Here is a 17048-nt window from a genome sequence, read left to right as displayed (position 1 = left end):
AAACTGATCATCGCAGAAAGAGTTTTAAACGTGAAGTTACTTGTTGGTTGTAGTACACAGCGGGAACAGGGCACACGATATCTAAAATTTACTACAAAGGCAGATGAGCTGATACTAGTCTCCGGAAACTGCTTTTATCAGTAGGTGAGTCATTTATCTGTGTGTATTTGTGAGATTCAACACATGAATCGATTCAATACCTCATGGTTGGATTGGGACAATGCACTTTCGTCTTTATGTTGGTATCCATTACGTTATATTGAAACACTGATCTTATGTATGTAGTGATCTACACTTATATCATATACTTTGTATGTGTGACATTATAAATGATGTTTATATCAAAACCATATTAAAACATTGTGAATAACGTTACGTGGGCGATTGCTATATCGATTTGTCTTTGTTTTCGTGAGTGGTGGAGACAGATTTAAAACATGGATCCGTCCACATAGGAACATATATCATACAAAACATCCCGTTGTTAACACTTGAAGAGATGTACAATGCACAACATTATCTTCGCCCTAGTGTTATAACCACTTAATCTCGTCTCCAAATTTCCTCCTGTTAACTGCCTGCTTCCGGTGTGATGTATTGTGGACAGAAAGTATGTAATATATATAATGCTCCTCTTTATTTATTGTAGAATATAAACAGGAAAGACAACACAACAAGATAGTGTGGTATGACCACACATACGGGCGACCCAAGCTTGGCTGCTTACTTTCAGCGACAAATTCCAGGTTCAGTGTTGAACTATATCCACACACCATGCAGTGCCAGAATTTAAACTCAAGCAGTAATCTGTACCCGAATCTGATTCATGAAAGTCTAGACCCGAAATCGAAGAAGTATCTTGCTACCTATTTCTGTGAGGGTTGCTTTGAACACGAAGAATGTATCAATTCCTCCAACGTTGAACAGTTCCTGGCAATATCGCGCCAACTTCACCATGATAAATTACAGTATGAATGTGAAAACTTTCTCAGGAATAATAGCCTGTGCCGGCGCCTTAGCCTAGGGCCGAAATCAAAGAATGAAGCATCTCGCTACCAATTAATGTTCATCGGAAACAGAGAAGATCGGCCATCTGGCCCCCTCGTTTGTCACTTGTATGATTGCCGAAAGAATTTCCAGAAAATATGCCAGATTCCAGAACTTTCGGGTGTAGGAGCTGGATGTGCAGTTTGCTGCTTACAAGACCATGGATATGACGCCCCTCATGTGTACGTTTCTGGGGGTGGGAAGTGTTCGGGAGACGTTTATCATTGTGATATTGTATTGAACAAAAGGAAGAGGTGTTCAAAACGACTAGTTAAGGGTAGATCTCTCCACTGTATGACATGTGTTCAGAACAAACTCTATGTATTCGGAGGAAAAAATAACAAGGGCGAGGTGATTTGTTCCATCGAGGAATTCACTTCAAAACGCCATTCCTGGAAAATAGTTGGAAATCTAGAAGTAGCTGTTCACAGTGCGTGCGCAATCAAACACGACAACAAGATTTACGTGTTTGGTGGAATATTAGACAATGGCAAAGAAACGCCCAATGTTCAGGTGTATGATCCGCAAACAAAGACATGCAAAATTCTGACAAGCCTCCCATTCCCTACATCAGAAGGGCAGGCGGTGGTGAGAAATGGAAAGATCTTCGTTGCGTGCGGTAATGGACGACTTGTGTCGTATGATCCAGATTCAAATCAAAACGTTATTTGTACACATATGCCAGTGTGTTGTACAAACTTTGCAATGTTCGCAGAAAAAGAAGGGATCTTCTTTGCTGGTGGAAAAACACTTAATGATGACAATGCTCTAAAAACTGTGTACGTGTATTCGCCCGAGACTTGCACGTGGCATGTGACAGACAGAGACCTGTCCTCCCCACTGTCTGTATATGGTAACTGTTCAGTAGAAATTCCGGCAGATTACGGACTTGTTCCATTTTTCAGCTGAACACGTGTATATCATACTGTTTCCATTATGATCCCATATATCATGATAAACTGCGTATAACTTATGATAAACACTATATCCATATTGGTAGTTGTTCTAACTTCAATATGGGTGCTTTGTCGTGTATTATAATGTGCAATGTATCTTCATTATTTGTATTGTGTCAAATTTGCAATTGCTTATGTGAATGCTTTGTGTCTCATATATCCTGTTCCGTAGGTATTACAAATCTTTTTTGTGTAACATAGCACATTTCCCTTCGATACAATAAAGGTTTGCTGAAATCTCTGTTGTTCTTGCGTTTTACTTACATTTACATAGCGTGGCTCTTCTGGGATTCATCTTCAAATTGGAATTATAATGTACAATAAAAATTATGATATGTTTAGTTTAAGATTTAAAAACGCAATATATAAATCTGTCAGTAATGTAAGATATATGAGTATAGGTACAAACTTGTAGGTTAATCAATGTGATTCCTGTTAGATGTCAGTTGTGTAAGGTCTAGGTTAATGTAAGCTATATATTGCAAACGGCACTCAAACCCGTCCCAATTTACGGCACCAAGCGACTAAAATATATTTAAGCGAACGCCTTTATTTGCAGTTGATAACGTTTTCTATCATATAATTCAGAGTAACAGGAAGCTATCTGTAATAATCTTTTCCTTGTAAATTTGATGTGTCGATATGCTTAAGCCCCGTTTCCGTTTGAATAAGCTGTGACTGTCACAAAGGTATATTTCACTCTTATTTCATCATACAAAGGTCAAGAGATAGAAATATGTTGATAAATACTTCCTTCTCTATAAAACAGCCAATATCTAACCGGTCAAATGACCTTGGCGGCGTTCGTTTTAAAGGTTTTACAGCTGTTGTTCCACACAGAATATGTTATTTGCCTAGAATTGCAAACAGGTGATAATGTACATCGGTATGAAATAGTGTGTAGCTTTATAGCATAGCAATAAAGTTTAGAAAAGTCTTATCAGAAAATAAAACGTCGAGAAAAGGCGGGAAATACCACATCCTGGTAACCAATCAATGTCACATTTGAGTATCCTTCAAACACACAAATATCAAACACATTGTTATTCAAACAAGGAGCTAGCTATGAATAGCAACAACACTTTTTCCAATAAATATAAACAGGAAATCGGGCTATTGTACCTTGATGCGAATCGTATTGCTTAAGATTAAGCCAAGGGTTGGTAACACAATTATTTAGATGTTATGTGTAATATTTGCTGCTCGGGATCAATCGGACCGGACAATTCATACAAATATCTATATATATTTTATATATAAAAATGTATCCATACTAGAAACAAGCAAAAGATGTAGAAATGACAAAATGATTGGTTTTATAGATATGTCAGCGTACCGTCAATTTCAAATACACGTGTGTCGTAAAGCTACCCTGAATTTTGCATAAGCTAAACGTGTACTTTGCATAAGAAAACCATTAGAATTTTACTATTTAACTAGGGACACTTTTCCAGCTTACCATGACAATACTTAAGATCTGTTCACGCGTGTATCACCAGTAAACATCAACGTCAATTTGAAAATGAATACGAGGATGTAGTGTGTACGAAAATGTTGTACATTACATCAGTATCATGAGCTACTTAACTTACATTAGTCTTCGTCTGGTTGTTTATATAACTTTTCCGTGTGAAAAATAAATTTTTCCACTCTAATATAAGTGTTCTCCTGTGCGCTGTTTCTATTTTTATCGTCCCAAAAAGATGTGGATTTCCAAACCTAAAAAAAGATATGTGTTCTATATATTAATTTCTATAAGGACTTGTCTCGCTTTCTTGAACTGAATAATATATTGGCACCTAGCCAACTTAATCTATGTACGTTGTAAATGATGATTGACTGCATTTTTTATTGGAAACTGCATACATGCCCTACAGTAAAGTAAGAATCTCGGACATGTAACTTAATGTACACATTGTATTGTCCTTATTCGTCCTTTGTGTATCTATGTTACCTCCACTTGTGCAGCAAACATATTCATACAAAATTAAACAATAGAAATGATACATTATTGGTGTTTTTCGTTGTCTACGATAACGGGAGTTATACTTTACACACATTTGACTTTCAAGAAATAAGATTCCCGATGGTTTTGATTAAGAATGACGAGATAAGATTTACTTGCTTGCACATAATTGTTGTTAGCTTCCATACAATCAAAACACGCGTGTGTAGTTTTACGTTTATTAACATGTTATCATCATGAGGTCGCTAAGCTCTACTGGCCCCCCTAGGTTGATTATACACCCGTTGCAATTCGACCAATCGCATACCTCACACACTACACTACTGTCCATATGCTAGCTGTCACCTGTTGACTAGGCACCCCACACTCACATCTGGAGTATAGCATAGCAATACCAGACGTTGTAAACCTACGAGTAATCATATGACTGTTTTCTCCTCAACCGATATTATATTTAACGCGTTTGTACGCTACCAACTATGTATGCATAACGTCGTATTTAATCATTCCGATTTAGAGTATTAAGCAAATACTTTCACTATCCTACCGTGGTCCAGTTCATTAACCAGGCCATTTGGGCACGTATGTGGTGTATTTATAGTATATCGGATACTTGTGCCACTGAACAGTCAATATTTAATTTAAACGAGCTATGATCAAATTACCAATAAATTAACGTTAAAATAACTGTGATTGAAGGCGTGAAAATATTTTACTCAAAGGGCCTTTATACTAAAAAATAAATCTAGTTATGTGTTTTAAAATAACTGAGTTGTTTCCAGATATAACCTATTTTCCGCGAAAATATTAATTTGACGATCTGGTAAATTCCGTGTGATTTTCTCGGCAGGCTGAACTTTGTGCTGAACTTTCATTGTAACACAATCAAGTATGTTGACAGGGTGCAAAAAAAAAAGCCGCATTTACCTGAATGATTTGTTGCCAGCGGTCTACTTGTGTAATTTTTGTCAGCAGTCTACTTGTGTAATTTGTTGTCAGCGGTCTTTTAAGGTGATTTGTTGTCATCGGTCTATCTGGGTGATTTGTTGTCAGTGGTCTATCTGGTCGATTTGTTGTCAGTGGTCTATCTTGGTGATTTGTTGTCAGTTATCTATCTGGGTGATTTGTTGTCATCGGTTTATCTGGTCGATTTGTTGTCAGCGGTCTATCTTGGTGATTTGTTGTCATCGGGCTATCGTGGTGATTTTTGTTATCCTTCTATCTTGGTGATTTGTTGTCAGCGGTCTATCTTGGTAATTGTTGTCATCGATCTACTTGTGTGATTTGTTGTTGTCATCGACCTACTTGTGTGATTTGTTGTTGTCATCGACCTACTTGTGTGATTTGTTGTTGTTATCGACCTACTTGTGTGATTTGTTGTTGTCATCGACCTACTTGCGTGATTTGTTGTTGTCATCGACCTACTTGTGTGATTTGTTGTCAGCGGTCTTCTTGTGTAATTTGTTGTCAGCGGTCTACTAAGGTGATTTGTTGTCATCGGTCTATCTGGGTGATTTGTTGTCATCGGTCTATCTGGGTGATTTTTTGTCAATGGTCTATCTGGTCGATTTGTTGTCAGCGGTCTATCTTGGTGATTTGTTGTCAGCGGTCTATCTTGGTGATTTGTTGTCAGTGGTCTATCTGGGTGATTTGTTGTCATCGGTCTATCTAGTCGATTTGTTGTCAGTGGTCTATCTTGGTGATTTGTTGTCAGTGGTCTATCTGGATGATTTGTTGTCATCGGTCTATCTGGTCGATTTGTTGTCAGTGGTCTATCTTGGTGATTTGTTGTCAGTGATCTATATTGGTAATTGTTGTCATCGACCTACTTGTGTGATTTGTTGTTGTCATCGACCTACTTGCGTGATTTGTTGTTGTCATCGACCTACTTGTGTGATTAGTTGTTGTCATCGACCTACTTGCGTGATTTGTTGTTGTCATCGACCTACTTGTGTGATTTGTTGTTAGCGTCAGAGGTCTACCTGAATTTGTTTGTCAGCGTGAGCGGTTTACCTGGGTGATTTGTTGTCAGCGGTCTTTTTCGGTGATTATCAGTCAGCGGCAGCGGTCTGCCTGAGTGATTTGTTGTCTGCGGTCATTTGTGTGAGCTTTTGTCAGTCAATCTGAATAAAAATGTGTAGCAAAGTAGGTTTATAAAAATATTATTATGCAGGACATCCTTCCCCACTGTTGCACAATATATATTAAGGATACTAATAAAGTTTTACATCTTTTCAACATCCGTGCACATTTTAAAAGATTAAACGAGAATAGTTAAAATACAAAACACCAAACGAATACAAATCATAATCTCAATACTTAGATACCGAGGTACTCTATCTTCCTAGACAATACTTCTTAGAAACATGCTACATTGGATCAGTGCCGCACTTAATGACCAAACCTTTTGACAGGACGTTAAACAATACAAAATCAAACTAATTCAATGCTTCATTGAGATATACAAAAATGTATCCCTTTTATATATTTCATAAAGCATATATAAATATGTATCGGAATTCATCGGTAACCTGCCAATTATGTAAAACCAATGTTAATATTCGCAAGGGCTTTAATGTTGTCGCCGTACAGTCATATTTAATTTAAACATGTAGCTGATTCAGAATGAAATGGCTATTTTGTATACTGGAACAAGAACCAACACGGTCCTTTGTGCTTTACCAAAACGTCATAAAAAAAACCGATACGGTTTAAATATCCGTCTACCATCGTATACTCATGAATGAACATGAACACATCGAATTTATATAACTCGTCCTGAGAATAGCGGAACACGCAATAAGGTTCGATGAATATTGGTTTGTTGTTTGAGGTTACTTCCTTACAAAAAAGACAACTCGTATATACATGAATGCACATGATTGATATATCATATACACATCATTAGATAGCATTTGTAATATAAAGATTACCGTATAACAGATATGTTGTATAAAGATTATTTGTAAAACACATAACGAAACTGAAAATGTGAGTGTTGGTATAGCTGTTAATTTGAATCACATTTAAAGTTTTAAAAAATGCGGTTGAATCTGCATAGAAAACGAATGCTTTACCGGGTAAGCGAGATGCAGATATGATATTACATGTATATTGCTGCGTTCCAATAAAAACATCGTGGATCGTCTGAATTCGAAGAATCAACAGTGATATGAAAAAAACCCAAACAATACTGGATAATGCCACTTCGCATTCCCATAACCTAACTTTTAGCAATGTTAGCCTGAGGTACCTTCCAACCACTACCACATCTAAACGAAGTCAACTCACGCACAGTGATATTTTGATGACGATGACATCAATGAACACTGGCAAGATGATCGATTCATGCCAGGAATCGAACATTTAAAACAATGACATAGGCTACTGTTTTAATTAGTAGATCACCACGGAAACAGCTGGATTACACAGCAAGAAACTGATGACAGGCATCATGTAACATCTTTGTTTTCAAAGTTTTGAATTTGGTATTATTAAACATTCAAACGCTGTCAACAAGAGACCCCAGGGCCTTAACGGTCATCTGACTCTAAAGTCCCTTGTACTATTGAAATATACATACTCATCCATCTTGGGTTTCCAACCGACTTCAAAAAATAACAACACTTGATCAAAACTATATCACGATTATTTAAGGTAAGTTGGAGCTGAATCCCACTCGTGAAACTTGAGAAGTTCGAAATAACTGTTGTTCAGGAAAGCTATGATTGGGCTTTTATGTTACAAAATGGCCGCCGTGGCTGCCATATTAATGTTTTTACGGGGCCAAAAATAACAACACTTTGTTGCCTCCCCTTAACATTCCTACCAATTCCCAGCTGTATGGCACCAGTGGAACTGGAGAAGAAGTTTTAAATGTATTTTTTTCAAGATTGAGGCCATGTTAGATTTCGGACTTACCCGAAAAGTAACAACACTTGTTAAGGGCAATCTCAGGATCATTTCAGGCAAGTTAGAGCTCAATCCCACTGATGGAAAGAAATTTGAAATGTTAAAAAGTTTATGCACGGCGCCCGGCCGACAACGACGGACTTCGGGTCAGAGGACCTAAACGTTTGCTTAACAAATAACATGAATGCCTTATGAATGCATTTATGAATAATTTTATGAGTGTGTATAAGTGGTATGCAGACATAAATGTTCAATGTTGTAAAAAAAACTTTATATCTACATAATATACAACAATGAAAAGATTCCATATTTTGAGAATTTCTTACATTTTTCTTGATACATTCGCGGCGGTTGGTTCAAGAGTCTACCAAACTTAAGTTGCTACTGTCTTATTGATTTTGATTGAACGTGTTCGGTTCTAGTCTGATTCTTAAACGCAATCACGTTGCTTATAAATCAGCGTTGGTAATCAATAATGAAATAAGTATGTCAAAACAATCTCCACTGCCATATGTTAACGTCTGTGTATTCTTAAAATCAACACTTTAACGTACTTGTCAGATCAGAACAGCTTAAACTGCTTTATAAGGACAGAACAGAAAGTAAATGTATGTATATGACGCATAACGCCATGATTATACTGTGGATTACCAGTCTAGAATAGATTTCTTCACTCGTGACTGAGATCTGCTTATGATACGGCACAATTATATATATAAGTGTTGGTGGTTTAAGGGGTAGGCAGGTTTACATGTTGTGCTGCGCACACTCACCATTCCATCAATTAATTATCTGCATCGTGTGTTTGTATGATAGAGGTATTCCTTAGTGCTAAACGCATGAAATGCGGATATATTCGGTTACCTGATGTATAGAGGACCATACCAGACCAGATAAAAAAAAAACACGTGTTTACCAAAACAAAGGATTTGCATGAATCTTTACAACATGCAACGGCACACGCACCATGATGATTTTTTTTTTTAAATCCATTTTTATGTGAAGCAGAGATTTTTAAATGATAGAAAAGTCGCGACATGTGAAGTGTAACAAGACACCCTTGGGTAAAACATTTCCTTACCACATATGGCAGTCGGTCACAAGATTATTGTGGACATGTTTATCAATCACATTGTATTAGTTTAACATTTACTGTGTCAGCATAAGGATTAGACAATAGGCAGTGCCTATATAACTCCTCACCTGAAACGGTACAACATATATACAATCTATTTCGTGAAAATGAATACATTTGTGTAAGATTTTTGTATTTAAGACTGTGATGGATTATAGATCATATTTGTACAGAAAATCCTCAAAACTCTGACGCTGTGCATCCGCACTAGAATGTTCAGCCACTCCTCCCCTGCTTCATTTCGATATCACGTGATACCTCAGACAACCGTAAGCAGATTCACATGTAGGTGTATCGTTTTAACCCCAACTATAGTTCGTTTTACATAAATTACTTATGTTAGTAAATGAGCTACGAATACACACTTTTATGACGTCTGCACAAAGTCGCATAAATATGAGCACCACAGGGCAAACGTGTTTACAAACAAAACGTGTACATGGATTTAGTGTAAAGATAAGACAAATACACATTATACTTGTAGTCCTTTTATTGTTGTTTTAAAGAGATAGTATCTAGTTCTAATGTTTGTGATTTGTCCGCATAGTAGTTCTGTGTAGCTTCGATCATTTATGGTTTCTTACGAACAGAAACAATGCGAATACCTCGTTCACTCGACCGAATCGATTCATACGACTTTTTGTACGTTCGCTTTCTTGTCCTGTCCTCATTATCATGCCGGTTCCGTTTCAGTGACCTATTAGCAAATAATTCACTCGGCGAGCTGCGTACGCCATTTTCGTTTCTGTTCGTGAACATGTCTGCGCATGGTCGTATTAATAGTCGTCGGTGGCGACTAATTTTCAAAAACTTTTACTTTTAAGAACGTTGGGTCATCTTCAGACTTTAAGTGTTGTATTAGGGTAAAGTTTATAAATTTTTCCAGTTGCAAAAAATACAAAATTCTCGATTACTTTTCTTTTATAGCACAGACTCATTTCAACGACGGAGTGCCTCTTTAAGATAGAAAGTTTACTCAAATTTCAGCTAGTGGTCATATCTCAGTTACTAGCCAGCTTTGTACCTTTTGTTTTCTGTCTGATAAATAATTTCTGAAAACAAATATATAGATTTCAAGAGATACATGTATTATATAATTTTAATCTATATAATAGTTACTTATGCCAAACTCTATCAAATGCTTTGCTAATATCACATGAAATTAATCTAATATATTTTCCTTAATCTAGGTTTTTAATTATGGCACCGTAAATAAATAAGTTGGTCGACTGTTGAGTCCTTATGTTTGAAGCCATATTGATGATTACATATTATGTCATGTTGAGATACATGCCCAAATAATGTATAAATACATTTTTTTCCTGCGAGCTTAATGAAGCATTGAGTAATTGCTATTGGTCTATTATTAATAGGATCTCCGATGGAGCCTTTCCTGTATATACAGCATAAGCATAAGCATACCTCCATGTTAGTGGAATTCTTCCCTGTAAAATGACTTTTTGAAAAAGTATTTTTAAAGGTAACATAAGCAAGGGTAAACGATTTTTAATCAATTTGGCCGTAATATCATCAGGGCCTGGAGAGTTATTAACATTAATTAGCTGGTCCTAAACATCATGATCAGTTATTGTGATATTATCAAATTCAAGGTGACTAAGGGGAGGCAAGTCAAACTCATGGCTTGGAGTTTTGATATCATCTGTGGCATTAGATATGGATGAAAAGAAATTATTTCAAAAATAGACTTTGTTGATGAATTTAGATATCATAATATAATATACTTTTACAGGGAGTAGGGATTTACTTAAATTTGACAGGCTGCCTATAGATTTACCATTTACCAAGAGGTATTGTTTTATCAGAAAAGGAAGTTTGTAGGTTTAAAAAAATATATATATTATCTTTAGTTCTGATGAAAGCTTTACAGCTATCAGGTGCTAATCTTAATTCATACCAATCATTTTCTTTATTACTCTGTTTCCCTAGGATAAGTTTGTATCAAATGTATCACCCAGGATAATCAATAGATCTTATTATTATAAGTTTTTTAGGAATATGAATTTCAGCTAGGGTCGACATTTTATCAATCATTATCCTGTTAAACTCATCGACGTACGCATAATTAATGTTTCCCAAATAACAGATAGAAGATTTGAATTAATATCTTCTCGGTTAGCTTCATCAAATTTGAGTAATATAAGTTTATGTTCGTGTAAATTGATGCTTCTCCAGTACGACACAAGGACTGTACATATTGTCCATATCACATCATTAGTCAGAGGCGACCTCATATTGGATTGACTGCTTAGATCTTCTCTTCTTTCTAAACAATTTTATTGTTCATGAATTCCTTGTAACGGCCTTCAATTTGGGCTTTGAATTGTACATGCCCTTATGAAGTAAGTTCTGTAACCTGATCGTGATATTCCGATGTATTTAACCAAGGAACGTGTAAATAATGTTCCCAGCTTAACACTTAGCGCTGGAAGTGATATACAAGGAGAATAACTGATTTATCCCTACGTGATTATAATGGACCAGGCAGAAGATATCTTATTTAGCCTGCTATATGATGCGATATTTTCGTAAAATGTTAATATACCTTCATCCGATATATACATGTATATGTAACCCTGGTAAATACTAGCCGCAATATATCGCTCGGCTAGAGAGATCTTCTCTTTAGCTCGATCGGTTGAGCGTAAGACTAGTAAGCCAGGGGTCCAGGGTTCGATCCCTAGCGGAGGCAGTGATTTAATTTTTAATTAATCATGCGCTCTGTTACATTGGCGCCAATGTAGGGACCCGGGGAAAATACTCAGGATTGCTCCACAAGCATCGCTGTTACTCCTGGAAACTCGAGGGGGAGTATGTAACTCTGGTAAATACTAGCCGCAATATATCGCTCGGCTAGAAAGATCTTCTCTGTAGCTCGATCGGTTGAGCGTAAGACTAGTAAGCCAGAGGTTTCGATCCCTAGCGGAGGCAGTGATTTAAATTTTTAATTAATCATGCGCTCTGTTACATATATGAGATCGCAGCTCCATATAAATGGTTAGCTGGTATGTTGTTGCTAAGTATATGATGTGTACAGATCTTTATCAACCTTGGCTTATCATGGTAATTTTTTGTAGTATCACATTAAAAGGCTAATAAAAACATCGCAAATATGTTGTTTTTATCTTCTATATTCGTATATGGTGACCAATACTATCGAATGCTAACTTTTTTCAAGTTTGATATACTTTTCATGAAATACACTCAAAGTCTTTATAGGAGTATATTTATATCTCAATTGGACTTTCAAAATAATACGTATTCATATTTTGATTTAGTGTTAGAAACGAATGGTTAAATCGAAAATAAAAATATAATCATACATAAAGTTAATGTTAGCATCGCTTTGATTTTAAAGTTTACTACATAGAAAAAGTAAATGTTCTTAATAGTTAAATCTGATAAACAGATATTTTGCAGTTCTTGTCAATGATACAAATATCATTTTAATCACTACTTTGCGACTCAGATTAAAATGCATTATGTTCAAAGTTATCAACGAATATTTGTTATTTTATATTTAAATATTACCAATTTTAATGCGTTCTACGTAGATGTTTTAGAATGGAAATTGTTACTTCCTATGAAAGACTACCATTGTTCAGATTACTATATACAAACATCGATAAGAGAGACCATTGAATTGAATTTATGCATGATACGGAGTCGGTAGCATTCATAAACCGACATATATATTGCTTTTTTCTGCAACTGCCATTGTATATGTAACTGCTGCAGAATTATATTTTAATTGTCAGATTAACTCGCATGAATAAATATCACTGTTACGAAACCGAAATGATTTTTTTAAAATTACTTTAGTATTCACTTTTGTTATTTAATCTGGCCCCCTCGACACTGCTATCAAAAGGACACATACAGTAACGCTTTTATCAAATAACAGATAAATCACATCTGTTTATTTAAGAAAGAAGGAATAGTTTGGCTGAACAAATACTTGAACAGCTTTTATATTTTCTCAATTTTCTATATTGGTGTTAAATACCCGGCCCTTCTGCCGGCCATAATTGATCTATCAATAAAGAGGGTGAATGTTTCCGCTTCATACTGGTAAGACATGGGATACCTTTAAGCTGCCAATTTTCCCATTATTAAATTTTGTGTTTGTTATTGTCGCTGTCACACTGAGGTTTAGAAGGCCCAGTCCCCTCACGCACGCAAACAAAGCGCTGTAGGTGTTTGCACGACATAATCCCGCTTGTCTAAATAATCGACATCGAGTGCCCAACACGTTGTTCAGTGTTAAATCCCTATGTCAAATATTTTCATCATTTATCAGTTTTATGACTGATGGACATGGAAACGGAACACAGGCGTTAACAGGATCACTGTGACAGGACGGTGTCACGCTGTCAGCTTGGTAAGACTTACTGTGTATTATTTACAAATCAAGGCATATCTCACATTTAATTTATTATTTATTTACCATGCAGTTGACATAATAATAGATTGGATTGTTGTTCGTTGATGACACGACGTGAATTATGTTATGTGAAATAAGACAGTATTATTATAAGATTGTTCATTCTGCGGTAACTGGATATTTTATTCAAAGCAACACATGCAACTTCGCCATTAACAAGGTTGAGTGTCCCGACAGTCTTTGGTGACATTCAATTAACAGTCAGCGTGATTGATACTACCTGAACTCTATTTTTTTAAAAGCACACACACTAACATGGAAGTTAATCAAGCGAAGATTGCTCGAAGTCAATATAAACCGAGACGGGAAAGCCTTCCAAGGCTTAAAACGGAAAGTGCCATCAATGGCCAACATTATTCTGGTTCTAGTGAAGACAGAAGCTATTCTAATGGAACTGGTTTCAGCACATATGCAACTTCAAAGAATTTTAGAGTTCTCAGCACTACATCTAGTATCTACGCAAGCATAAGATCAGAAAATCGGAGGAAGGAGACAGATTGTCAACAGCAAAGAGATAATCGTGTTATTGATGCTCAATACCCTCCGAAACCGATGTCGGTCATGACAACAGAGACTGGTATATCATTGGATGGGTACCCTGCCAACAATTGTATTGGGTACAAGAAACAGCTCTGTCAAACAGAAAGTGAGTTCAAGGCTCAGAAGCTTAATAGAACTGAAGAATGTAAATTAGAAAGTTATAAATCGCGAGTGCAAAAAGAACAAAGAATTCGTGAGAAACAGTGGATGCAATCAACTCATTCGTTTCGAGCAAAGTCTGCGAGAGTGTTCGACAGATCAACCCCAAAATCAAACCCAGTGAAGGATGTAACATCTGGTAAACCTAAAAAGCAGAGACCTAAATCATCTCCCGCTTATGTTTCCTTTCTTCAGCACCGACCAAGGGATCTAAAGGAAGAAGAGGAGGCCGAATCTCGTCGTCGCCGGGAACGAACCTGCAGTACGTGTGAATATATGAAGAAACTAATACAAATGTATGAGGATCACATTGGAGAGTTGGAGTGTGAGGATGGTGTCACTGATGAGTACAGTCGGTACTCATTTTCGGACAGACAAGTAAAAACATTTATGCACCTCTTAGAGACCGAGTACTGCTCTGAAATTCCACAAATGAAGGAGATATTTCATAACGGTGGGATTGAAATGGATAAACCAACTTCCGGTAGTAGTGCATATCGGTGCGCTACGCATGACAACGGCATACAGAATAGAATACGACGGTTTTGTAGCTCTCAAGATTCATTCAACAAAAAGCATCCTTTACCGGAGTATATTAAAAAAGGCCTGGAAAATGTGAGGATAGCCGAAGCGATGTTAGCGAAACGACAACACATAGACAATAGAAGGGCAATGATAGTACAGGAGGCAAGACGGAAGCTTGGTATACTCAGAATATAGAAACATACCCCCGCTTTGATTTCGCAGACAGCTATAGCTTGCATTAATTTGCACTTAACTCTGCGTTCGGACTTTCTATAGAAATCGCAGAGACGTGTTCAGAATAAGCGGATGAGATTTCAGGGACGAACAACCAAAATAGAATGGATTATTTTGTTCATAATCCGGATTTTTCTTTTATAAGCCTACATTGCCACTCCAATGAAAGGGAATTCCTGCTTCAGTGATGGTTTTGTTTATGCATATTTGATCGATAGTGTCTCATTATACATGGATCGAACTTCTCTTTCATGTCCTGTGATATTATAGGTGATGTTTCTTTGGAAGGAATGGTAACATTAAAAAGGTATTCAAGCATATAACCGCCGTGCATAGTTGTTGTAGCGTAAATAATTCTATTCTGTAACGTCTGAAATAATCGCGTTTAATGGAATACATTCACATGTATGCACGTTTTGATATTGCTCCGTAGTTGGTATTTATTCCTTAGTGAACTTTTTCGAAATGTTTGAAAACATTGGTATTGTAACAAAGCAACATTACAACATTGTGGGCAGTGTAATGAAAATAGCCTGCATTTTAGATTGTAAAACAAATCAACAAACAAACAAATTGTTTATATTGCTTTTTTTCTTATGCCTTACATCATTTTTATATTCTTAATAGTACATATATGTTTTACGAAAGGTATTTACGTGTTTCAATTGATATGGAAAGAAATTCTAACATCTTCCATCTTGATGAAATTTTGTCGAGCAAAATTTTGAACTGGAATATATAACTCGAATTGTTCATGAAATCTGAAATATCGACATTTTTACTCTAAAATATGAATAAAAATGAAAGTCTACCGACATGACGTTACGTACAGCTCTGCTAGACACTATTGCACAAGTCACCTATTGCATTAATACGTTTGTGTAATGGGAATTATGTTAACAAAAATACGATGCATAGCACCAGACCTTCATAGACATAAAACAAATAATCAGGATCAATATTATCATACAAGAATGGTTTTTAATCGTTTTAGAAGTTTATATTGAACATCACTTGACGAAATGTATTAGAAATGAACAATGTGCTAGAAACATTGCTAGAAGATTTAAAAGAAATATATATTGTAGTATAAATATTCGGATAGTCTCCAAAAGCAAGTTTTATCACATAATTGGTGTGTTATCTGGTGAATTCGGCCGTTTAATGTGTGCGTATATGCCACAAGTATAAAAAAATGTATACCGTGTTTCACATCGCTGCACCAGTCAGAAAACTTCTAATACTCGTTTCACTTAATATCACATGAAACTAAATTTAAGATCATACCGATATAGAGTCTGGGACAATGATTCATGTCCATGTTTTGAAAACTCACTTTAGGACAAACATTTTCAATAATCAGGAAATCATTGAGTCCAAAATTAATTTGATACAACGCAGGTGAACAGTAAAAAAGCTTGTTGTTTATATCGGAAGTACTAAACGTGAAGACGTCATTTAATCTACAATGTTTAAAAAAATGTATCCGATATCGTAAATACTTAACATTTCATCAATTTTTCAATTTCCCTAGTGTATGTACACAACAATGAACACTGCTTCTTATATCAAAATACAGTTGGGTTTACCTATTTAACTAATGTTTACCTACACATGTTGACGATGTTTGCAATGTAATTATAAGGTTAGATAAATAATATGTAGATCATTTTCTCAGAACATTTACATTAATGAATTGTATGTCAACATATTCACGGTCAATTGTGACATTTTGTATTTGCACTCATTGTAACTCATCGAGGTAGTTTAAATACCCATGCGTTCTCCTAAGTAAATAATCGAGAAAAAAGGCTGTTTGAAAATTAAATAAAAGAAACCAATTAAATTTTCTGGTTTGTTTGTCAATTGAAATGCGTCATATTAATTCGTATGTACTGTGAAATGTGTTTACCGAAACTGTTCTCAAGTTGAACAAACACAAATGGTGACAGAGTCTTTGATTTAGTGAATAACTCCATTTATTTTTCTTCTGCCAAAATACTATTTTGACTAGATCTTCTCACGTTTCTTGTTCCTAGTTCGATAAATATACGTGGATATGCAAATTGTTTATAATCAGTGGACGAATTTGAACGGATTAAAAAAAAGGAA

General features: G+C 35.9%; 2 protein-coding genes across 3 annotated transcripts; both read left to right on the top strand.

Moving 5' to 3' along the window:
• Positions 1-6: 6 nt before the first annotated feature.
• LOC117327425 (kelch-like protein 29) lies at positions 7-2244 on the top strand. 2 transcript variants are annotated; one of them, XM_033884389.1, is made up of 2 exons: positions 7-140; positions 650-2244. In XM_033884389.1, the coding sequence occupies exon 2, from the start codon at positions 775-777 to the stop codon at positions 1954-1956; it is 1182 nt and encodes a 393-aa protein (XP_033740280.1). In that variant the 5' UTR covers positions 7-140; positions 650-774; the 3' UTR covers positions 1957-2244. The 2 variants fall into 2 exon arrangements, with proteins under 2 accessions (XP_033740280.1, XP_033740279.1); XM_033884388.1 differs by having other exon boundaries at positions 7-144.
• Positions 2245-13365: 11121 nt separating this feature from the next.
• On the top strand, positions 13366-16768 carry LOC117327422. Its single transcript, XM_033884384.1, has one exon. The coding sequence runs from the start codon at positions 13734-13736 to the stop codon at positions 14895-14897; it is 1164 nt and encodes a 387-aa protein (XP_033740275.1). The 5' UTR covers positions 13366-13733; the 3' UTR covers positions 14898-16768.
• The last annotated feature ends 280 nt before the right edge of the window (positions 16769-17048 follow it).

The sequence above is a fragment of the Pecten maximus genome, chromosome 5 (genome assembly GCF_902652985.1).
Source record: "Pecten maximus chromosome 5, xPecMax1.1, whole genome shotgun sequence".
In the NCBI taxonomy this organism is placed as follows: Eukaryota; Metazoa; Mollusca; class Bivalvia; order Pectinida; family Pectinidae; genus Pecten; species Pecten maximus.
This window is presented reverse-complemented; position numbering and strand designations above follow the sequence as displayed.